Source organism: Etheostoma cragini, chromosome 4 (genome assembly GCF_013103735.1).
Source record: "Etheostoma cragini isolate CJK2018 chromosome 4, CSU_Ecrag_1.0, whole genome shotgun sequence".
Taxonomy (NCBI): Eukaryota; Metazoa; Chordata; class Actinopteri; order Perciformes; family Percidae; genus Etheostoma; species Etheostoma cragini.
The window spans coordinates 12972808-12999068 of NC_048410.1; the positions used below are offsets into that span (position 1 = coordinate 12972808).

The 26261-nt window shown below is 39.2% G+C and overlaps 1 protein-coding gene across 2 annotated transcripts in view; it reads left to right on the top strand.

The window, feature by feature from the left end:
• The window catches only part of LOC117944074 (guanine nucleotide-binding protein G(i) subunit alpha-2-like), a 54420-nt gene that overhangs the window by 26195 nt on the left and 1964 nt on the right, over positions 1-26261 (top strand). For both annotated transcript variants that reach the window (XM_034870608.1, XM_034870607.1), the window contains exons 2-6: positions 12720-12762; positions 18946-19087; positions 22060-22220; positions 24740-24868; positions 26020-26149. In XM_034870608.1, the coding sequence (XP_034726499.1) occupies positions 12720-12762; positions 18946-19087; positions 22060-22220; positions 24740-24868; positions 26020-26149 (605 nt within the window). The remainder of the gene's footprint in view (positions 1-12719; positions 12763-18945; positions 19088-22059; positions 22221-24739; positions 24869-26019; positions 26150-26261) is intronic.

Here is a 26261-nt window from a genome sequence, read left to right on the forward strand (position 1 = left end):
AGTGCATGGCGTGATGCACCAGGCACAGTTGCGTTTAGGACGTGTACAAATCCACTTTTGCTAGAATGTCATCTCCCATTCCTTTTAAAAGCCAGGCGCGTTTGCACCTTGGCACATTGCTATTATGCTGTAAGATGCTAAGCTGAAAGGAGAGATTTTCAGAAGAAGAAACTGATCTGCTCGTGCATGGAGTAAAAGCACCAGTAACCATAATACCATGTAATAAAAAATATATAGATATACAAAATAATACTATTTCACATTGTAATATTTGTATTCTTTTGCGCGTGTTTGTGTCTGACAATGATAGTGTGTATGCGCATTTTACTAAAAAAATAACAATGACATGCTGCGTTATTGACTTTAAACCAGGTTCTTTGTTGGTCAACAATGCGATCGTTTCCTGCTACCTCAAGATAGCAATACGCCAAGAATGCACCTGAACACACCTCCCTGTAAGACCAGCACACCCATGGGTGAACAGATGGGCGCAGGTGCATTTTTAATTTAAACGGTGTGTGCGCTGGACGGGAAACTGACAACTGCGTCGGTCTTAAACTAGCAAAGACCCGTGCGTTGGGATTTGCGCCGGGCTGCGCCAGGTGCAAGATAGGGCCCAAAGAGGATAGTAAGATTAAAATACTTTTTTTACACTGTTATACTGTCTAATACAATTTAAATATAGATATGTAAAGCACAGAACACAGATAAACTAAAGGGGAGGATAAATGTGATTTAAAATGAAGGAAATTAAAGATTCAACAGCCCTAATGACATACAAATCACAGGAAGTCCGGTCACATTGTTTAGTACAGGCAAACACATGTTTTTGTGCAGTGAACAAAGCTGTCTGCTGCTTTATCCTTCCAAAGACGTGTTTGAGGGTTGTTGTTTTTTTCATCACAGCAAATTGAGCATCTGTACACGGTATTATATCAGTGTCTGAACCTGGTTCTAGAACAAGGTGCTACTTTAGATGAAGGAAAATATGCATGTAGTTGGTGCGTGCATTTGTGTGTGTGCATGTGTGTTTGTGTATGCAAAAGGATTGTCTTTCAATGCGCTTGATGCTATCCCAGGTCTTTGTCTAGGGCTAGGGTGACAGCCCAGTGTCAGAGGTCATGTAACACAATCCTAACCTTGACCTCAACAGATGCCTGCAAGATGTGAGCTCTGATTAAATTATGAAAGTGAGTGAGGACGCTGGGACAAAGACACCCATGCATCATGGCTTTTAACAGGTGATGATCTTAGTGTCGGATTTGGAGAGGTGTGTTTTTACAGGCCTTTTGTTTTTTGGAGTAATTGTTCTAAGAAATGTGAAGTTTGAATAACTTATTGCACAGATTTATTTACTGATAGAAATATATGCTGACTACACACAATAATTAGTTGCAGTAAAGTTTATAGAGGGACCAATTTGATAAAAAAAAAAAAAAAACGGTCTCAATAATCAGGTTATACTTTCCATCCATCAATTGCTAAAAACTAATATACATTTTAATCAAATGAGCAGCTGAGATTATCTTGTAATGCAGCTGGCTAATTTCATTGGTTAAGAAGTAATAGTCATGTTGGGACTTAAATCAGTAATACAGTATGTTAATCATCATTCATCAATGTTAGTAAAGTTGTCTTTTACTTGGAGATTGGCTTGTTTTGCTTTGCAGTAGCGCTATGGGCCAAGGCAGAGGAGGCCTGGCCCAGATGTTACAGCACATTGCAAAAAGCTCACTAGGCTGCTGTGCCCCTCTACTTTGTCCTTGCACACATTTCAAAAATCGCCATTAATTATGAATTCTTTCCATCTGGTGGGGTGTGATTATAGCTTTTGGCGCCTGGTAGCCGCTTCTGCTCACAGCTCTGTCAAATGTTTTCACTGCTACCATTCAGAGTTAAGGAGTTGAGGCAGGAGAGACACTTGGGCAAAAGCCAAGAAAGAAATTAGAGTGGGGGAGACCTTACTTATTTTTCTCATCAACAAATTTAGAGAGCATGATTGAATCCTGTGAAATAAATATTGTCTGACTCAGATTGGTTTCTAATGGATTGAAGCTTCCCTGTTATGTTGGTTTTCTGAATGAGGTTTTCATGCACTTGTCTACTCTTGTTTTCTCGGTGTGGTGTAGGTTTTCTCTTACACATATTTAAAGTTACATTGTATAATAATTTCTCCCATCTAGTGATGAAATTGTATATGACAACCAACTGAATATTACTTTCTAGCCCCTCCCATTCCGAGCGGGTTGTAACTTCTACGGTGGCTGTATTATTCCAAGAAGGACGGCTTTGTCAGTGAGCTTTCCTTCCAGTGTAATAATAGTTTTAAATTTTTGTTATTTTGGTATTCATTGCTAACATCAATGTTAGTAAAGCATCAGTCCTATCATTATTCTGTATATTGTACGAGATTAATAGTGTAAGGCAATGTTTACAGCGTAGGCTACATATTTTTCAAGAGTCATGAGATCAGATGATGCGACGGTGTTGCGAGGGAAAGCGACATGAAGAAGGAAAGGTAAAGAGAAACCAAAAGACCGAGCCAGTGGCAGTAGATCGCTGAGGCAAAGAAAAACTAAAGAGACACTCTCCAAAGATGACAAGGAGAGAGGAAGCTCTTCAAAGACAAAGGAGAGAAGCAATGGTGTCCTGCCACACAAAACTTTTGTGAAAACGTTTGTTTTATGTGGTGAATGTAAAAATGAACTGCTACCTCCTCTGTCAGCTCCAGCCACTGAAATGAAATGAGCGGAGAAATCAGACCAATTACAAAAGCTGGTCAGTCTGACGTCATGTTGCCTGAGCTCATTACTATTTATGAGCTTGCCCAGTTGCACTGGGTAAAGGATGCTGATAGCCAGGCTCTCATTGGATAGCTTTTAGCCTGTCAAAGTCCAGCAGCTTAGCACATTGAATATTAATGAGAACTGAGTCATCCTGCAAGCTTTTATACCAATCTAGAATTGCTTGAAACAAGGTATTCAAGACATTTTCCATGGTCCAGAGTCCATGGTAGAACTTCAGACATTACCACAAAGTAATCCAATCTAATCTTAATGATTCTGAATGGCAGATTCCACGCTTAAAGAATACTTTGATTAGTTGGTGGAAGTAATTACACGTGAACGTGTGTGTGTGTGTTTTATAGGGTTGCATGATATTGACAAAATGTGAAATTGCGATATCGATTATGAATATTGCGATATCGATTTTGCGATGCGATATTTCAGTATTTTTAAACATATGTAAATTACAGCACGGCAACTGGCCGATGAAACATAATGATTATATTGTTTTAAGCAGACTCTAAAGAAAACACAAGTAAGCCACACAGCCAACGGTTGCTCTACATTGAGAAATTAAGGTCAACGGCAAGATGTGAGAGGATAAAAACTATTCTTGGATATGTTTTGCTGTGTAAATATTCATTTTAATATAATACAATAAAAATAATATATATTTGAAGGATGATAGAAACCTGAGTTCCTGCGAGTTCTGTTATCAAACTAACGTTTCTCAGACACATTTTCAGAAATAAAGCTTATTTCACTATTCTTTCACATTGATTATGTTCTAAAACACAAATAAATTACCATCAAACACTCAACAGATGATTTTTGTGAAGACAGATTCCATTTTCTCCTCCTCTGCATTTAATTAATTGCAGCAGTAAACAAAGAAGTAAGCTACTCTATTATCAATTTACGACAGAAAGAGAGTGGTCTGCGTAAGCGCCACAGTGAACAGCACGTTGCGGACATGGAGAGAGAGAGAGATCTCTATCGTAACAATGGGTTTTACAGGCAGCTTTTTTCTTCCGCTATTGCTCAGTCAACTTTGGAGAATGGCCGCGGGATTTTCTTAGCATATTTTAAGGCTGCTGCTCTGTACTTGTGTGCTGATATCGCGAGACACTTTTTACCTCTACAAGAAATCTCGCTATGTTTAATCCTGTGGAGACGAGATCTCATCACACCTCTAGTTATTACCCTCTTTTTTTTTTTTCCCGTCAGCAGTCTGTTAGTTTTCTATTGACGGAAGGAGGATGTCTGTGCAGCACCCTTGTCTTCAAGGAAGACCCCGTGCAGGCGTTTGTATCCAACCTCTATGACTATTCAGTACGTCTGGTCTGCGATCCAACAACAATACAGATATAAACTGTGCTTCTCACAGAGATTACCTATTTTAAATACTTTTTGACAAATTTCTCATTAAATTGAGTAGAGATCTGTTTTCCTTTTTCTAAATTGGTGTAGCTCCATCCCTGACTGATATAAAAGCTGCTATCTCCTATCTTTCTCCATTCTCTTGATTTTCTGGAATGCATTGGCTAATCTTTACACTAATACACTACATCTAATTGCTCAGGAAGTGTGTGGTCCATGTTGTGACTAATAACCTCTGCAGGAGAAATACCACATTGTGCTTCGTGCTTCATTGATTACTTTTCTGCATGTTTATGGTCCCACAATAACATTGAACATGAGTTTACCTTTCTTTTTACTGCCTTGAATTGGCGATGTTAATGATTAATTGATTATAACCATTATCAGAGCCTTGCTTATGGCAGGGCACCAGGGTTATTCCATACACAGTTTTACATGTTGAATGTCTGACTTCCCCCAAACTGGTCTTTGCAGCCCTTCATCGACCCACTTAATCATGGCTGCTTTCCATTGAGGAAAATCCTGCATTCTGTGTTTTAGAAGCTTTTGATAATGATAATTGGTGTTCTTCCAGCTTCTTTAGTCTTGCCTCATATATACATAGATACATATATGGTAGTAGATTTGGTCTTCTTGCCTCTCATCTCGCTCTGCTTTGGCAGCAGTTGTCAGTGTGCTGTCAATGCTCGCTCTTTGCCCGAGGCATGGTAGCCATCTGTTGGAAGAGACCGAATCTCTTCATCCTTGTCTTTTGAACAGACAGTTATGCCAGTCTGTGTGTGAGCACAGACCTTTTGTGTTCTTAAGTATACACATGTTTATGCAAGCTGTTTGCATTTCCGTCTTGATTGAATCTGAGAAAAAGGAGAAAAATGTGTCTCTCGGAGGGCTCCAGGTCTCGAGTAAAGATTGGCACATTTCTCAACATATAGCTGAGAAGGACAGGCGGCATCGGGCCACCTCACGGCTGGTATGTAGGTGGCTGAGAACAGTGGGAGGAAGAGTTTGAGAAATGATGGAAATTAAAATAAATGAGATTATAGAATAAAGAGAGTAAGACTATGGGGAGATGGATAAGTGATACAGGCTATTTCGTTGCTTGGTAAGACTCACTAGATCCTGCAACCGGCTGGAGTTGCCAACTTTGCGCTGTTTTTTCCCCTCTTTAACCCGTCCCTTTCTTTTGTACCTCTGTTTCCTTGAATTCCTATTTCTTCATTTATCATGTCAGTTACTTATCTTGGCTTTATCACCAGCTGCCTCATCATCTTTCCCCTATATGCATGGTTTGATCAAAAATTAATAAAAATCTGCTTTCGATTTTGATCAAAATCAAAAGCAGCATTTTTGACTCCAGCCCCGCCTACTACGCGCACTTACAAAGAAAAAAACCGACAGTGTAGCTTACCGGCTGGTAGCAGCTAAAGTCACTGGGTAATATTACCTTACCAGTAGCCTGCAGCTGCACTTTTTCAGACACCATGACCACTGCCGGAGTCAGAGATAACCATAAACAGTTAAAGAAATGGAACCAACAGATCCCGTTGCTCTGGACGGGGACCAGTGAAGGATAAAAGAAGCACTTTTCAGATTATGGCTGAGCGTTAATGCGCAGCCTCCAGCTGAGCTTGACAACGTAGATGTAATGTGGGAAACCGGTCTAAAGTTGTAAGTCTTCTGGTAGCCGTGCCAAGATAAATCTCAATCATTCCCAATCAGCAGAGATGTAGAACGTAGGTATTTGCAAGGAGATAACATAGATGCAGGCTAATTATTACTAGCTAAAATGCTAGTTAACATTAGTTATTAAACCTAAACAGCTAATGGAAGTCAAAACTGTCTGTGAGCTTCTCCTGTCAATACGATGAATTGTCAACCATGCGATAGCAAGTCGCTTGGTAATGACACAATTGTTTGCCTATTTTTACAAAAATGGCTGCTACGGAGCCATAACGTGAGGTACATGACAATGGAGCCTTTTATAGTGTCATGTTTCTTTAGAACACGGATAAGTAGTTTTTAAACGCCTCAGATGTAAAGTTATTTGCTCTCAAAGTGAAGTTAAAAGGAATGGCTAACCCCCTTGGAGTTAATCGAGAAACAACAGAACTGGAAAATCCTCTTGCTTCTCTGAAGTCACTGGTGTGGCAACATTTTGCTTTCCCAGCAAGTTATATAAACAAACAACACAGGTATCAGGTTCCTATGGGACTCTATGGTGCCTTCAGGGGCCTCTCGGTTAACTAATGGTGCTTTCAATTGCATTTAATTTTATTGTGGCAATGCTTCCCTGTTGAAAAAAATGTGTATATTAATGGTAGTATTGTGGATTCAAGCATCTCATAGTGTTATTTGTTTGAGTGTTAAAGTGTCTCAGGGTACTTGGAGTGAGAAAAAAACCTGTGAGAAGACTCAAGTCAGTGAGGAGTGATGACTTACGGTGAGATGAGCCTTGCATGCACTGTGGACAATATTTATCACTAAGAAAGCTGGAAAAAATCAAGTTAAAGTGAGCCAATGAGCTTTCTGGGGTGGCAGTAGCTCAGTCTGTATGGAGTCGGGTTGGGATCCAGAGGGTTGCTGGTTCATGTCCCTCTACGGACCAAATAATCTTTCTCCGCCACCGTTACAGCTAGCGCACAACCTCAGCGTCATCCTTTTTAGCTACTCCCTCTGTTCGCTGATTGGACCGGTAAAGATGTGCCCGGACAACACCCAAGAAAAAAAAACAGACATAGTACTGAAGGAAAATGAAATTTGATTGGAAGTTCATAGGACAACACCCAAGAAAAAAACCCAGACGTTGTACTGAAGGAAAATGAAATTTGATTGGAAATTCATAGGTAGGCGGAGCCGGGCTAGTTCAAAGGGCCATCCTGTTACAGATTTAGTGATCGTACAAGCTTGATTTAAAAGATGTTCTTGTAATTTTCCAATTTTCCCGTTGTGTTACTTAACTCTCTCTACAGTCACATTGGCAGCATAAGAATCAGTCAAATAATCATCTCATTAAAGCATGTGTTATTTTTCACACGCCAGAGGTGATGCTTTAAAAAAAAATTTCAGTATATGGTCTGCATGCTTGAAAGTTCCATACAAATGGCTGAGGTAATTGCACAAAGACTACGAGGAACATGCTGTGAGGGAGTAGTATTAACCAAGCCACTTCTACAGAATGCACACACAATATCATGAACACTTAAAGTACACAATTGTGTTTATAGTAGCCAATATGTATGGATTATATTCTATTGTACTGGTGTTCATTTCGCCCACTACTTGAGGCCAGTATAACACCAATTAGGCTAAACTATTACTCAGCACTTAGTATCAGCTAGGGAGAGAGAAAATGTCTAAATGGGACAGGAAAAGCCAATTTGTTTATTAGGCCAGTTTAACCTTGTCTGTTTTCTATTGTTTGTGATAGCTCCCAACTGATCGGTTTTACAACCAAAGCAACAACCTAATGTGAGCTAACATCAATTCTGCCAGATTTCATTTAGTCAGCAGAGACACAATCGGAAGTGGTCACTATAACAATGCGCGTCCATGAATCTGGGGAGCAAAAATTCTGAAGGAGGAGTAGTATTTGTTTGGCAGTCTAGAAATCTAGAAAATGAAAAATGCATCTTTGTACGTTATTATTGTGTCTACATCTTCAGAGGAATTGTATTTACATGCAACATGAAAGATGCATTAAGCGATGTCGCGCAAAGATTGTTGATATTTTGAGATAACGTCGTAACGTCAGTCATCAAACGATTTGCTGTGGCTGGCGAAGGCAGTTGTCATGCTGACTGAAATGAGGCGGCGCTGTGTGAGCGACTTGTGTGAGCTATAGTGCTGATTGGAATGGTCCAGGCTTAAACATCAACAGCAGGCCTGTGTTCTCAGCTAGCAGGGGCTCACACTGCTGCCTTTGTGTCCTGCTCCCAGTCCCACCAGGATGGGACACACTTTCTCTAGACCCATGCACTTTTATTCACACACACACAGAGTAAAAGCCTTGATACCATGGGAAGCAGACCTTTGAAACAGTTAACATTTAAAATTGATGATCCTGTGGCCGCAGGATGCTGATGCAACGCGTAGGCACTGCAGGGAAATAAAGAATTACGTTATTTTAAGCTGGTGATCCACAGTCTTGAGAGAACAGTGAGGAAGTACCCTTCGTCTTTCCTCCTTTTATGTCCGTACTTGTCAGTTTCATCATGCTTCACTGAATAACGAAACTCTAGAGACGGATTGAGCATGCCAGGATGTCTCACACAAGAGCTGGCTTCTTCCTCTCTTTGGGTTTGATCACTGGTCAAATGTGGAAGTCTATAAAGGATTTGTCAGTTCTTCTCTCGGATCCTACTTCTGCAAAAGAAAACCGAAATTCCTTATTAGATCATAGGTTTCACAGAAAAAGATGTTCAGGTGGTTTTTGCTTCATGGTTGCAACCTCTTTAGTGCTGATGGCTACTGCCCAGTTTGGAGGACATGACACCTAAAGAACAATCGGACACCAAGCTTTTCTATGTTTGACAAAGCACAGGTACCAAATATTTTGATGTTGATATTGCTGGGATATTGTAGAGCTGACTTTTGGTGCTTTTACAACAAACAAAAAATGTCACAACGAGATTTTTAGATCAATAATGTGGACATAATGACTAAGTGGATAAAGGCAAATAACAGAACAGCTAGAATAGTCAGGCAATACTTCATATTGTCATATTTACATATCTAAAATTTACGACATATATTGATGTCGATATAATATCAATATTTTGCCCAGCCCTACGTAGTGCTGTGTAACAGCATTCTTTTAATTATCCCGTTCCCCTACCAAGACAAATGTGGCGTTAATTCCCTCAAAAGCTGCTGATACAGTGAGTATGACTAGAGCAAGTCATTTGTCGGTGTTAGGTGAAGTTCAGCAAGCAGTTGGGCATTGAAAGACCACCGCTGTCCATGGCTATAATGTTCACACAAATAGATGATGTGCAGAAGGCCTGAGGGCTGAAACATCATCAGAATAAATAGAGAAAGGCATATGAAGCCATAGTTTGCAACACCTTTTTTTTTTTCCTTTCAAGTCTACTTCCAGTGATCAGCAGCTCACAACAGCCTTTGGTGTGCGTTACCTTTTTATATCATATAATGTTCAAGCATATATCTGGTCTACTGCTAGACCACTTAGATTTCGCCACTTTTATGCATGATGGATAATTATAACTAAGCCCCAAATCCCCCTTTGTGCACAGTGATACAGGCATAACTCCCTGGTACTATAATAATAATAATAATAATAATAATAATAATTGCTTTTCATTCCTAAAGACCCAATTACAGGTGTACTTGTACAAGTCCTAATGAAGTGCTGAGGACAAAATCGGTGAGTCCCCTGTGTCTATAAGTACAAACAGGAGGAATTTCCTTTATTGGCTCTCTAAATTAATAAAACCACCCGGTACCCTAGGGAAAGAACACCTTCTTTTGGTTACTTACCTGATCCAAGGGGTTGAATGTATTCTTTCCTTCTTTGCAACTAGCGGAGGTTGACTTTAGTCTGTGGTCACCTGGGACTTGATTTAAAACATGTTTCTTAACTGTTTGCCAATATAATGTGCATGGGGAATGCATACAAAAAGGACCATGTTCATTTACCATGACTCATCTGACCTTTTGGTTTCTGTTAATGAACCCCCACATGAATACAGTCCATCCATCATGGGTCAGGCCTAGGCTCTGTCCCGCGGCAGCTGGGCTCCCAGTAATCCTGTGGGCACCCTGGCACAGGTTCCTCTGGCACCAATCTCCGTGTTGGTTCTGCCTGTTGGAAGGTTTACAAAACCCCTGCTTAAATCTTCTGGTACTACATATTGTCATGCTAGAAGGATAAGTAAGCATGCACACTCAAATTTGTCTTCTTTTTATCCATTTTCTACATATTTTGTATTTTATTAGTGAGAGTGAATGAATTGTGACAGACATACAGAAGCTAACTAATTTGCAGACTCAACTGGCAGTCTTCTTTTTTTCCTCTCTGCCTTTTTTCTATCTTTAGTCAAAGACAACCGCAACTGTTGTACATGTTGCCCAGTTGCTAGGCAGTGTGAAGTATTTATTATCCTGCAAACCCAACTTTTCTTCATCCCCTGCATTGTAACAAGCAGTCTGATTTCTCTGTGTCTTGGTCAAACTGACAAGCCACCAGATATAGCTCGCTGTCGAGTAAAGCTCTGCTCGTTTAGTCATATAGTTTTTTTCAAAACAATCTTTAGAAAGCAGTAGTATTAATAGGACATGTGAAAATGGTCAGTGTGTGGGAGTGTCTGTGTTCTTGCAGCTGCAATTCTGGGCCTCCATGGTCCAAAGGGAGCTAAGGTGATAATGCAGAATTAGCCACAGTTTGAGCAAAGTGTGTTGTGTAATAGCGACAGGATCAGGGGTATCAGTTTGACTGTCAACAGGCTTTGATTTTTCCTTTCCCATAGAATCACCAGCAACATACGCTTATTGCTCCAATCTTAAGAGTGATTGCCACTCACGTCAATGACGACATCCTCTATGAGCCCTCTGCAGTCCCAGCTGTCCAATGTATGGTTAATTCAGCCAAGGATGCAAAATTAAAGTGAAACAGTGCAGTGCTGGAAGTCACTTGCCTCTGCATATATACATTGGTCACTGAAGCACTCATAAGGATAACTACAACAGCAGTGCATTGTTCATCGATTTTGGGATGTGTATAATACCCCCTTATACGCCAATCCGTTCTCTTACTTAAATTATTTTAGTGTTGCCCTCTGACATTGAAGATACTGTCATGTGTTATGAGAAACAGCCTATATTTAGCTGTCAATTCATTTGAACCTCAGACAGATTCCACATGCACAGACTATTATGCAGTGAAGAGAGCTGCTACCTATTTGTTAACCAAAGCAGTGGCACTAAAGTATGTGCCAAATTTCACCGCGAATATATGACTGTTACAGATTCAGGTTCACTGGACAAACTCCAAAGAGCATGTTTACTACTTTGTGTGCGTCTCTCTCTCTCTCTCTCTCTCTCTCTCTCTCTCTCTCTCTCTCTCTCTCTCTCTCTCTCTCTCTCTCTCTCTCTCTCTCTCTCTCTCTCAGTTTGGCTCCAGATTTGCATATCTGCAGGTGAGAGGCTCCAGGGACAAACCCTGTCATGTCTGTCTCACATAATTATAAAGTATTAGTTCAATTTACCTGTGATTAAACTTAAGAGGTTGTTAATGTATAGAGTTTTGCAGAGTTAGTGTGTGGAGGATTAAGAAAAAAATATTTTGGCTTTAAATAAATACTGTGGTTTTAACCAGCTTAAATAAAAAAAATAAACTTGTCTGTAATGGCACATATTCTATATTTACAATTACATACTCCATCTACATTCTGACATACAGTATAACGTTGAAATGCACACTTCATTTCCATTGAATGGGTCAGCATCTTAGTTTCTCATTTTCATCAGCATGGAATGTGTTTACAGATTTCGATTCAAGGGATGCAGTGAGCCAGAAAGAGCATTTATTTTTTCACTTTTCCTTCTGCTTAACAGTTTGGTCCACAGACTGTACAGCAGATAGATGAGCGCTTCATTACAATGTGATTTGCAAATGTCTTGGTGAGAAATGTAGGGACTTCAGAGCCATAATGTGGATGTAAAATGGAGAATGTCACAATGTGTTTGTAGGTTTCAACAGAAGATCACATTAACCCAGTCCTCGGACGCTCGCATCCATTTGGTTTGTTACATTTTTGATCATTTATTGGTCTGTCTTTGTACAAATCAAGACTATCAAAATCTGTTGAATATTTGTTAAAAACTGTTGTTTCAAGGCAAACAGCACATTCTGCTCTATTAGCTAGTCTAAGCTCATTTGCCACAGAGGAGTAGAAGCGGACAGCTGTCCGTGGCAACTATCTTAGCCCATTCCTACCCAGAGGGTTTGCTGTGCAAGTGCGTGCTGCATGCTGCGTAGTAGTGTATTTTTGAGGGTCATCTCAGAAAGACTTCACCCCAAGCGAGTACGAATAGAGAGTGCACTAACAGGCACTCCTGGGTGTGTGTATGAGTGTGAGATTCCTTGTGGCAGATGAGCTCTTTTTCTGGTCACCTCAGGCTAATAGAATAAACATAGCAGAGGATAAGAAAAGCCCATATCCTGTCAGTGCGAGTCCATTAAAATGTTGACCATGATAAAGTGTCTTAAAATGAAAAGAGGGGAATAGGATGGCAGGTGTTTTTTGTTCCTTCAGATGTTGAGCGAGGGAGGGATGTTTCCGCTGTGATATTAGGACACCTCTGTATTACCATTGGAATTCAGATGTAGGTATACAGTTAGAAGGAACAGGAGGCTGGTCCAGGATGAAAATGAGAACTGAGATATGTTGCAGAGCTGAAGGCAAGACTGGGAGGTAAAGAGAAGGGAGCAAGACAAGGGTCCAGGTGTGAGACGGCCTCACTGGCTGCCTGTTTACATTTCTCTGCTAACGGGAGTGTATTTTTAACCTTTGCCTGTTTTTGTTCTCTCTGCAGGTGCTGGAGAATCGGGGAAGAGCACCATTGTGAAGCAGATGAAGTAAGTGACTGCTCATTGTTTTACTTTTCCTTCCATCATCTCTTACAAATTAATGAAGGGTTTAACAGCACAAGCACATGGACTGTATTTGGAATATGCACTGCATCTGATAATGTATACAGGGATGTCCCCCATCTGATAAATGCAATCTCCTAGCTAGTCAATATAGTAATGAGTAATGCAATTGACCCAGTTAGCTTGGCACTCCTTGGCTCAGATCCAACAGTCTTGAAATAAGATTGCACCGTAAACATCTATCACCAGCCTTAAGAAGTAGAGAAACATTTGTTAAGTGATTGTTTAAATCGATTGGGGAGTCCTGTCACTCCGTAGAATAGAGATATCTTTTGACATACAGTATGAACCGCACTATCGTGTGCTACACATGGCCGACAGTTGGTACCAGGGTCCATCTAATATCATAATCAGACAAGGCATCAGAAAGAAAAGACATCGTTTTAGTCCATTTGTACAAAAGATGATTGACAGTGCTCCACTGAAACATCAGCATGAACTTTTCCTTCCCCTAATTGGACTAATCCACCCCTCGTTTGACTGTCACTTGTTTTTGCTTAAGATAAAAAACATGACGTTTTGATTCTGTAATGTAAGGCAAGACACTGAACGTGCGTTTGCTGAATTATGGCTCATGTTTTTTGACATTTACAATGCTGAGCAGAAATAGTTACACAAGTGCACAGCATTTAAGAGTTTCAAGAGGCATTGAGTCACCATTAACCACTGTCTCTTGGTTTGCTAATCGTTCCCGCTTCCATCTGTAGGGATTTTTCAAAACAAAAATCTTGTTGTGAAAATTGTAATAGTCTTGCAAAATGAAGATAAAGTGAAACCCTTTACATTTACTGTGGGGTGATGTTATAAAATCAGTAATTCAAAAAGTTTCCAGTGTGTCAATCGAGGAAAAGGCTTATTATGCACAAGCTGACGTGACCAGTGACAGCTGGCAGGGTAACAATTTCAGTCTCAAAAAATATGAGAAAAGATGTGAGCACAGAGGGGTACAAATTCTTGTTTTCTTTTGTTGTCTTTTGTACTGTATAGTTTAGGCTGTGATTACTGTGTAGTGAAGCATAAATGGAACGGCTCTTTTCCTGTCTTTGAAAGTTCCATCTTGCCAGTCTCTCTGACACCTACCAGACTCGTCCCTAATACACGGGTTGAGAAGATGGTGATAGATGTGCATTTCCACAGCTGATAAATGAAAGTCAGTGTTCCTGTTTAGTATTGCTGCACTGACTGAAGCAATTTGACAAATCTCTCCCATACGCTAGTCTCTACAATCCTCTCACATGTGCACATTAGTGAACACCTACATGCCTGATACTTTGGCCTTTGATACATCATTAACGAAAGCACTCCCCCACATACATGTACACTTACTAGTGCTGTCACAATTTTGATTTTAAATGAAACACTTATCAAGTGAGCTTTGATATCAACTTTCTTCCCCCCGCCCACTTACCCTCAGAACAGTCTATGCATAAGAACAGACATAGCTTACAAGCTGGTAGCATTCAGCTAGATACAGAGGGTAACTTTAGGCTACTGGTAGCCTGCAGCTTGACCTTTTTTAGACACCGTGGCAACTGCTTGAGTCGGAGATGACGGAGAAACAATAGAAATGGAAAATCCTCCTGCATCTCTGAAGTTACCGGTGTGGCAACATTTGGATTTCCCAGTGAGTGAGTTATGTAAACAACCAACGAAGATAAACCATGAGGGCTCAGAAGGGACGCCATGGTGCATTTATGTGTCAATCATCACATACTCCAGTCTAGCTCTATAGCCTACCACAAGAACTAATGTTTTTTGTAGCTGAATTTGTCCTTATACAGTAGGGAGAGAGAAATAAAGCTTAGTTTTGCAGTGATTATGTTAAATAACCCTAAAGCACAAATAAATAACCATTAAACAAGAGAGGGAGTAATAACGACAGTGCAGAGAGAATTAAACTAAACTTATTTTCTTACGTTTACGTTTTAACGCTGGCTTTTTACAGGCAGTTTTGCTTGTAAAACTCAGCTGACGCTCTGCAAAAGGCAGCCTAGTAAACTTCTGGGAACTCACTGCTAGCACACTTTTCAGAAAGGAATTGAACCGCTCTGCTGTTGTTTAAGCTGCCTGTGAAAATCCTACTTTATATAAACAGTCTATGGTGCACTAAAGCACAGTGAGACAAAATTTATGTTGTTGTTTTTTCTAAGTGTGCAGCGACCTGTGTCGACTGTCCCATTCTCATTTCCAACCAATCACATAATTTGTCCAGCCCCCTTTTTTAAGGGACCCACACTGTGCGCAATTCACATTAAATTCAATCCTTGTCCAACCCATGAAGCAACCCATTTTGTGACTTGGGTTGCGAAGCTGAGTAAATCAAGGAGGGTTACCGGTCCGTGTACTTGGCGGATTTTCATTTTGAAATGAAAAAAACTAAAACAAAAAAACGACCAGTTTCCCAAATACCATTAGTTCATAGGGACACAAAAACTGGAAAACAACCCATTATTCGTTTTTATGTTTTGATATTAAAAAACAGAAAACAAAAAACAACAATCTTGTTTTCCGATTGCCTTTGATGTGTTATTAAATTAAGATACCTGCGTATAAGTCATATTTCTTAATTTTGAATTTGTATTTTTTATTGACCCGGAAGTTCCTCCTGCAAGCTTGGCGGTCAGCAGAGGGGGCGCTGCCGTTTGCGCAGACCTCCAAAGTAGAGAATGACAAACGACAATGGAAAGTTATGTTCTCTTTCCATGAGGCAAACGGGTTACACTAAAAGATGACAACATGTCTGTGGACAAGATAGGCAGGATATTTCAGGTGCTGTCGTAGTTCAATATATAACACATTACACAATATATAAGTAGCTATAATTTCGTTTTGCACGTATGGACATAACATTATGTCGTGGACTTGCAAGCACAGAGTTTAGAGAGCCTTGCTAAATTTGAGGTATAAGATTTAGACACACATATTTTATTTTCCGATTTCCATCTATAAAATCATTAAAGACAATTGGATAACAAGATTGTTTTTTTTCTGTTTTTAAAAACAAGCAAAAAATAACGGGTTGTTTTCTGTTTTTGTTTCCCTATTAACTAATGGCAATTGGGAAACTGACCGTCGTTTGTTTTAGCTTTTTTTCTATTTTAAAACGAAAATCCGTTGTCCGCCAAGTACACAAACCGTTATCCCATTCAGACACACAGTCACCCTGGGTATAACCCTGATTGGGCCATTGGTGTGAAAGGGGTATTAGAAACTCAAAGTACCCTTCTGCCATCTAGTGGCTATTATTGTGCCATTGTCGTTAGTTGGAAGTGAATTTGAATCGTGGATTTGGAGAATTGTGACTACCTAGTTCATACATGCATACAAAATACAAAAGCAAGCCAAATTTTGGGGATTTTTAACATGTTTTTTAATCTGCTCACTGGGGTCACTTGAACCAACTCATATTTAACATTTTGACTTACATTACTCGCCATGGCAACAAAAGCAGAACTTCAATAATATTTTTAATGAATAATTAAAAATATTATTAAATTCAGTAACATTATTGATGATTCTGTGAAAGGTTTTAGCGAATGAAAAAGCCGCTGTCTTCTCTGCTCTCATAGAGTGAATTCTTTTGGCTACCTAAAAATAGAGAACAGACAAAACTTACTCAAATGAAACCTCCCAGTCCTACACTCGACTCAGACTTCTGTGAGAAACCATTTTCTCTGGTTGTCTTTTTTTAGAAGAATGGACAAATAATATAATTTAGAGATATTATGTGTGGGACCTTCATATTCATAATTCTGACATAAAGGATATATTATGCTTCTGTGAGAGTCACAGGAAACTTCAATCCTCATGATTTTGGATTCCCACGATCAAATGTGTATGATCAAGCCATATTTTAAATGCGTCATTTCATAGAACGCGCCGTTTATTTTTGCAAAGCCAATCTAAGGCTCCGTAGACCACTGTCTGATCAGGTGCCATCCAGAGTTTTTCCCTGCACCGCTTAGCTTAGTTTCTAGATGTAGACAGTCACAGAGGACAGAGTAACGTGAAGAAAATGCATAGACAGTTAAAGAAGTGGACCAATGGAACAGATCCCATTGTTCAGGGTGGAGACCAGTGAAGGAAAATAGAAGCACTTTTCCGGTGATGGCGAGGCTGTTGAAAACAAGTGAAGGAGCTTTCTTAGACATACATTTAAAAATAAAAGATATATAAACAGTGTGTATGTATGTATGTGTGTGTACATATATATATATATATATATATTTCTTATATATTTTTTATATATATATGTGTGTGAAAGCAGTTATAAATAGCAATATGTAAAATTTGTTTTGGTTAAAATCAACAAATAATCGTGATAATTCATCGTGATCTCACTATTGATCAAAATACTCATGACTATCCTTTTCGCCATAATGGTGCAGCCCTACTAGACCTACATGCAAAATAATAATAATTGTGTTTACCAAAATGTGACTGCCACAGGATAAGACAGCATTCCTGATGGGATTTTATTTTAATCCATTTCATGGGATTTTACTGAAAATTTCCCCCTGGTCGACTTGCAAGTTATATTTAACACAGCATTAATGAAATATTTAAATGAGAAAGAAGCAGCTCACCGAGTCCATACAATATGATTACACTGGCCAAGTTTCATTTCAGTTTGTCTAATTCATTCTGAAGGATATCCTTAAAGTACTCTACAGATTTCAGTTAAATCGGATGGAAAGTTGTTTGCAAATTGGCGATAACGGCATCATAAAATAACGGCGTTACTTTTTTTCTGTAACAAATAATCTAATTGATTACTCTTCCCATCTTAATATAACTGTTACTACCGGAAAATGCGGCGCATTACTCCATAATTTATTTCATCAAAGACTTTTTTCTCCCTTATTTAGTGGGCAGTGCACGAGACAAGCGCATAAAGTTCTTCATTATAATATTCAGATTTATCATAAATAATTGAACATGCACATGTACTGTATTATAAGTTCCGTTAAAGAGGGGTGGAGGTGGGGTCACATTTGAGCATTTAAAAATGTACTTGAAAGTAACTTATTAATTACTTTCTGAAGTGACTAGTCACTTTTATAATTTGTAACTGAGTATCCCATTTAGTTACTTTTTGGAAGAAGTAACTAGTTACTGTGACTAATTACTTTTTAAAAGTAACTTGCCCAACACTGGTTGTTTGTTTCAGTGTGGATACTGCCTTGATCTGGTCAATTAAAAAGCTCTGAGCTTTTTTTTAATACAACTTTAAATCTGCATTTAAACAAGACATTCAGTTGTAGAAAGCACCATAGCACACTTTGTGTCCAGTGATACCTTGTGTCAATTTAATGTCAGATTACGATAAAATTTGAAGGCTTTGTAAAACTGAGTTTGCAAAGTGCTTCACGATCAAGTAAATAAAAAATTATAAATGATTATGTATAATATCATTATAAATATTGTGTGGAGGAGGCGAGAACACTGTGGGCTTTCAGTCCTCTTAGTTGTGCCTCACAGTGTTTCACAGTGGGCTCACTTGCATTTTAATAAGGATCCATTCAGCTCAGTAAACAACCAATGAGCATCCTGGCTGTGCAACTCTGCTCTCTGGACCAAGACAATGACAGCCAGGCCACTGGAGATGCTTCTATTTGGTTTTCAGCCCAGCAGCCTCTGTCTCAGGCCCATGTTTTTTTCAACCACTTGCTTCTTCCTTTCTTTACCAAAGCTCCAAAAGCAAGTACATATTTGTTTTAGTGTCCTTAAGTGAGAGATACAAAAAAGTCTGAATTTTCCCAGTGCCGCATCCTAGCAGAATTATAATTTTTAATCTCAGACATTCATACAGTACTAGATCCTTTTTGAGGGATCGATTGACATATCAATTAGATATATAGAATCTTAAATAAGGTTGATTCAATAATGGACAACATTTTAACAATGAGATGAAATATTAAGCCAGATCTGGGGCAAATGCCGGGGCAAAAAAAAAAACGGCAAACAATATTTTACACCATCATAGTTGACTTTTAATCATAGATTATAAAGTCATTGCTATGTTTCATTGTCACATTGTGATTATATCTGAAGTTACATACTAATCTTTTTTCCTTTTGCACCCTCCCTCTGTCCCTCTGTTTTCAGGATTATCCATGAGGATGGCTACTCAGAAGATGAGTGTAAGCAGTACCGGGCTGTTGTCTACAGCAACACAATCCAGTCCATTATGGCCATCATTAAAGCCATGGCCAACCTTAAGGTTGACTATGAGGAACCTACTAGAGCGGTAGGTGTCTGACACAGAAAGTTTTTACATGTCGCCAACACAGCAGCAAGAGGGAAGTGAAATGATATTTGAAATACAGCAAAGATGGTAGCATTGTGGTAGAAAGAAGATTGTGTGGCTGCTAGCATAAGCCATTGCAAAACTTGAAAGACATGTCAGTCTGACACCATCTTCTAGCAATGTGCCTCTTTTGGGATTCATTAAATGTATATTAACCTAATAAACAAATATCCACAGATACATTTGAAAACAAACATAGCTTCAAGTGCCATATTGTTCTCAAGGTAGTAGCTAAACCTTCTAGAAACCTGTTAAATTATAGTGTAATATAGCTGCACTCAGTTCAGTGATATCATCTCTACTGATCACCGCCAGAGCCTCCTCTCCTCCATCTTAACCACCCATATCTAGCCTTGAGGATTTAAGACAGCAGTAATTATGCAGCTCAAGAATTTCTCTCGGGTGCAGTGTGACAGGCTCTACTCCGAAATCAACTCTGGGTAGCAGATGTTTTAAGATAGTCTCCTGTCGTGTGTATGTGTGTGTGTGTGTGTGTGTGTGTGTGTGTGTGTAACAGGAAATCTTCTCCACCCAGGGAGATAAAATAACAGAAATAAAATTCATGCATTACTCATGACAGGAGAACATTTTTCCACGGACCCATCATCTCATACATGTGATTCATTTATTCTATTCTCACAGCCTACTCACAGATCATGTCTAATTAAAGTGTCTTTAGTTAGATGATAAAGTAATCTGTTAACCCCTGCCTCAAAGTGAACTTTAAAAGACAATGTTTCAATTGATACAATGCAGATAAAAGATTTATTTTACACAGTCCAACAATTCAACTAAACAGCACATATTTCAACTCACATTGTGTTTTTCTTGCTTTTAACTTAGACTTTTGTTTCTAAGGTTATGGAAATGCTACATAAGAACATCTGACCTACCTGTTCCTCAGACTCTCAACTTTGCTAAATTGGGATAAGTAATAAAGCAGCAGTGTGTCATGTGTAGTGGTAGCATTTTACTAAAACATGCATTCTGCAATGCAAGCAATCCTGGCAGATTTTTTAACCCCTAATAATCCTTACTTTGCAGTTTTAAAAAAAAATCTTTGATGCATTTGTTGTCTCCAAATTACAGTCTCCCGACAGATAAGGCTGGACTGTGACTGCATAAAGATGTTGCATTTTTTATGTAGAAAGAGCTTTTTAACTACCTGGTGTGTTGCGTGACTGGCTCTGCCATTGTAGCGAGCTCTGCATGACATGTTCTGCAGGACAGAGTGAATTAGTTTATTTTTGAGTTACACCTTCACCCACCCCAATGGCCTACAGAGAGCTTTCATTATCCTGGAACATTTCACAGATTTCAATTAAAAGGACATTGTTTGTCTCACAACCAGAGGGAACGCAGTCAGCATCCAGCAATATTCTGAAATCACCATGTGACTAAACTGGTTTTTCTGATCTCTTTAATTTTTTACAAAGTTGCTTTCATTGTTTGCCAAACATGACAATTGCTGCAAACGGTTAGTAACCGAATAGCAGTTAGTACAAACTCAATACATTTCTTCCATGACTCGCTGTCAAGTGATTTCACAACAGAAGTTGCAAACATGTTGACTGTATTATCAGACTACTTCAGGTTAACTGAAGGCCTGTTATTTGTGTTGGTAAAGGACAGCGTAAGTATCAGAAAGCCATGGTATTATGCATTTGGTTCTCCTAACGTCCTTTTAAAACAGCTTGTGTTTATCACAGAATCTTGAATACTTCCACGTGGTACACAGTAAAGGGCTGCTAACTTACTGTGGCCTACAGCTAAGATAGAGTGGAGGGTCAGACAATGGTTCACTAATACATGAAAGTCTGCTTTCAATAGCTAACATCAAAAGTTTATTTAAGCCCTTGTCCAGTGTCAAACACAAAGGCCCCTTCTTTAGCTCCTAGTGAGTATAAGCTAAGTTCAGTTGCAGAATGCCTCCCTGATCATATATTATAGGTAGGTCAGGTTAATAAATGCAAGTACTATTGCATTTAATCAACTGCAAACACTATTCATGTAAATATTAATGTCTATCATTTGATGTATCTGTGTTTCCAGGCCATTGCACTTTAATATATGGATTCATTACACTGCAAAGTTTGATTGCAGATGACAGGGTGATGGCCCAGGACCAATTAGGCAAATTATAGATACATCACTTCTGCTCTCTCTGTTCTCATCTATTGCTCTCTTTTGTTGACTTTGTTCTGTTTCTTCACTTCCCTCTCCCACAATCTGACCGATGCTTAGTGACTCAAAAGACACATCAAATCTGACTTATATGGAGTGCATAGGGCTGTGGGAACTTCTAAATACATAACATGGAAAGAGAAATGCTCTTTTTGTTGATTGTTCGTTGAATGTCTTCCAGTGGCCATAGCTTCTATCTGCAATTTCTAAATAAAGCAGATTGAGATGGCGTTTCTTTTTTTTAATAGCATTACCACAAGCACACACTGAATGCAACAACAGCAGCAAGCTGCAGTTTGTATGCTGACGACCACTCATCATATCTGATTTATGTTGGCCATGAAAGTTAATGCAGAAAAAGAGCAGCCGAAGAATCTTAGCTCCGCTTTTGTTTTGTTTTCCTTTTTACTGCTCTTTACATTCCAAAACACTTTTGTAACAGTTAGCCAAGGATGAGAAAAGCACTGTAAAGACGGTAAGCGTTAAAGACGTGTAAACACTCCTTTCCCCGCAATTCTGGGTAATAAAATGCAACAAGGCCCACCATTGGTGTGCTTTGCAAGATATTTTAGTGATACTAGCCATGTGAAAAGAAAGTCCTGAATAAAGGTCTGCCATGTCGAGCTTATCAGCTTTGTCCAGTGAAGAATAAAATAATGAGGGTTAATACACTTGATGTCTTTTTCAGAAACCTACTCCATCTAATGGTGTGTGTCTTTACTTGCCAGGACGATGCCCGCCAACTGTTTGCCCTGTCAGCAGCAGCAGAGGAGCAGGGCATCCTGCCAGAAGAACTGTCCAACGTCATCCGACGACTGTGGGCTGACGGCGGCGTCCAGGGCTGCTTCACACGGGCCCGAGAGTACCAGCTCAATGACTCAGCAGCCTAGTGAGTGCCTTAATAACGTACAATAACATCAAGACTATTATACGCATCATTGTGTTTCAAAATAAAATGTGCATTATAATGCACAGAAAACCTTGGGGAACCACGCTTTCAACAGACTTCTACTGATAATCGCACATCAGAATTAAGTATCTTTAATTTACCTGAAACTCAAAGTTGGCCATTCCAGCCAAATATTAAGGTTTTTCACTGTTACTTTTCATCCCCCTTTTCTCTTTATATATTACACTGATGCCATGACTCTGCTCTGCTTTTGTACTCTTCTCTGCTGGACTTTGTTTGATAATCTCTCTTATTATTAAAATGCCATACTACATTTCTCTAAATGGCAGCACTGGCTGTGTCAAAAGGTCTCCATAGGAAGCAGCTACAGTTATTAATAGTGAAGGCATTACTGTTTTGTTTAATTAGTGGCTTTCACTCTTAAGATAAGATGCATCGCTGATCTACAACAACACTGCAACCTCAGCCTCTCTTCGCAGCTCTTTATTACCTTACTGACCCTCATTTTTGAGCATTTTTTGGCCCTCTTGCCATGAAGCACCAGGATAATGAACAGGGAGAATATGAGGACGACCATTATTTTACCAGATTCTTTACGGTTGATTACCTTTTTTTCATTAGTGTAAGCCGACCAAATTTACTGAATCTTCAAGTCTTATGAACCCCATTGCCAAATCTAACAGTGTTACCATATCTGATGTGTGGACTACAAAAGCCGCCCTAAACCTCTCTCTGTGGGAACAGGATTAAGATTAAACTGTCAAACACGTGGCATGAAATAGTGGTGCGGAGGCTGTAATATCTACACCCAGGCTGCGGCTCGAATGGGATTACATCCAGCACAAACACTTTGTTATACAACAGTCTTTTTTATGCAGTTAAATATTGTGCTGAAAGAATGACATACAATGCAAAACGGCTTTTGTGTGTCTCCCATAGTAGCTATATGTGTAAAAGTTGATTGTGGTCTTGTATTAAGTGCTTTTATCAGACTTCAGAGGGCTTTATTTGGCCATTGTCTCTCGCTGTCACACACTCACACACACACACACACACACCCATTCACCTTCTAAATAGATTAAAAACAATACAAAATATGGGGACAATATTGTCAAACTTAACACAAAGTCAGCACTTTATTAAAGGACCGATACCTTCCTTTTAGCTCAGAGAAAATGAATGTTTGAAAGTAATATTGTAACACTGAACTGGATACCATGGCCTGGCTGTTGTAGGATATCAGAGGGTGTGAACAAAAGTCACTGTCTTTTAGGATTATCAATTATTTTTTTAATCAAGTGTTTTAACGAGTATTCCATTGATTAAGAAATACTTTATTTTTATTGAAGAGTAATAATATAAAATTGTTTGGTTTCATTTTCTGAAAAAGCAACATATGTATTGCCTACATTGCTTACAATAATATCTCTCAAAAAACTAAACATTAAGTGCAGTTAAGTGCTTTATTACAATGTTTAAAAAAAAAACATTTTCTGAAATTAAATGACTTTAAACTAAAGCATACTGTCCATAAACATTTCTTTTCTTAAAGATTATTACGCACGTTCTTACTGGATGAGCTAGTGAGCTGCCCCAAACATACATAAGCATTACCTTAAGTTGTGCAGCTTAATTTTCAGAACAGAGTTTCAGCCTTAGACTGCTCTGTATTTAGGCCTATAATTAAATATTAGTTATACTCAACCTATTTCCATTCACGTATTTGATTAAAATCTCACACAGCTCTGTTACACTTACGCTAGTAGATCGTTGATCAGCTGTATTTCAGTGAAGAGAGAGAGTAAAAGAAAATGGTGCGCTACAATCAGCTGTTTTTCCTAAGGAACAGTCAACAAGTTGGCTCTTTAGACCAAATTGTGGTCACCCCTACATATTTTGTTGTCTGTGTTTTTGGTAGTTGTTGGGTTTAATGTAGTTTCATCATTCATACGACTCTGATTTACTTTTGTCGGGTCCGCGTTGTGGAATGGATAATTAAGTCAGACTCAATGTGTTTAGTTGAGATGCTGAAGCATTGACGTTGTGCTATTATTGCGGTAAGCTAGCTCAATTTTGCAGTAGACACACTGTACAGAGGTGTTTTAATTATGTTCAAACTGATTCCAAACTTTGGAAACTTTTTTTTCCTCCAACCTCTCTCTTGTCTTAGCCCCTCACTATACGCTCTGTCTTCGTTTTGTAATCTGTGCCGTCAGTCTTCATGACGTGTGTCGCCAGCAGCGTCAGCCCGGTATGCGACAGTAATAATCATCCGTGCGGAAACACTGTGAGCGTGACAACGTTGGTAACATGGATTAAACAAAGCTTTGGGGCAAATCCTTTTGTTATTAACAGCATTGTTAGTTCTCACGGACAATATATTGTACGTTCCAATTACCAATGAATGGATTGTGAGTAGAGCTGTTGCATACCTCTTAAGGCATTCAGAATGTCAGCAGATATAAAGTTTCAGAAAATGTTTCATGTGTTACCATCAGCTATCTAAATGACCTGGAGAGGATAGGCAAGCCAGATTACATCCCCACACAGCAAGATGTGCTGCGGACCAGAGTGAAGACCACGGGCATTGTGGAAACACATTTCACCTTCAAGGACCTGCACTTCAAGTAAGATCCCTGTTTACAGTTTTCTTCAACTGCTTATTTTGTGAAACACTGTTGCAGCTGTTAAAGGTGCAAATCTTTTGGATCACACAAATAAATAACACGTATTACAGAATACAAACTCATTGTTACCCCTTTCATTTATTTTAAATGTTTTCAGCCACGCTTCTCTGGAGTTGTCTCATTTCTACAATGTAAATGTTTTGTCATTGTGTTTGTGTGTTCTGTTGACATATATTCCCCATTGAGATAAAGAAATCTGAAGTCAGCCCTCACACAACACACAGACGCGTTGTGCTTACATCTGATTGATACATTTGTCGCTTTAAAAACAACAGAGGAAATTCTATATCTAATATTATCTGCTTTAAAAAGGCGACGGAAATGAAACTCTGTGTGTGCTTCTCTGCCTGCTGTGTGTAATACTTAAGTCTCACATGTTTTGATTTATTTTATTTCCCTATTGAAGACATAAATCAAATTCAACTAGCAGAAGCTCTTCGGTGCAACACTGTCGTGATTTATTTAGCCTGCCTGTGTGCAGTGTGGGGATGAGCACACTGTGAAGTAAACAGTCTAAAGTGTGTCACTGTTATAATGAGCTCTGCTTACTTGGCAAAAAAGCTGGCTGGTCATGGTCTGCTTTAATAAACCAAATTCTATAAAGTGCTGAGCAGGAAGAATAAGTGTTGCTCTGTGATGCCACAAATGGTAACAATTTACCTTTTAGCTGCCAGATAAAAGCTTTTTCCTCAATGTTAGATGGAGAAAATCCCCAGTGTGGCACCATCTAGACTAGCATCCTCCCTCATCCATCTAGGTATCCTCCATCTTCATGAATAAGTCACATAGGATCTCAGTGAAAAACCAGCCGCTGCCACGTTCCAGGCCACTTGTTACCACAGCAACTGCACTGAACCAAAATGCCAACAAACGCTAGCAAAAATGCCACAGCCTGTGTAGTAAAAAACCCGGCCATGAAGACAGGAGGAGGCAGAAAAAGAATTGACTATATAGAAAGGGAGAGAGCGCTTGTCCTTTTAAAGGGAGACCTTGAAGCTGTTGTCTTTCTGTAGGAAAAGAAAGTGTTGTTTCTCTTGTGCTTCAGTCCCATCCGCTCTCCCATACAAATGGCATGTTTATACTGTGCACAGGATGTTTGATGTTGGAGGCCAGCGGTCAGAGAGGAAGAAGTGGATCCACTGCTTTGAGGGAGTCACAGCTATCATCTTCTGTGTTGCCATGAGCGCTTATGACCTGGTCCTGGCTGAGGATGAGGAGATGGTGAGTTAAGCTTAGACTCCTTCAATTTATAAAAAAAAAAAAAAATGAAATAGAAAGTAGAGGAGAGCCCCATTCCAAGGATAATAGAAATTAGGAGAAAAGGTTTTCAGTG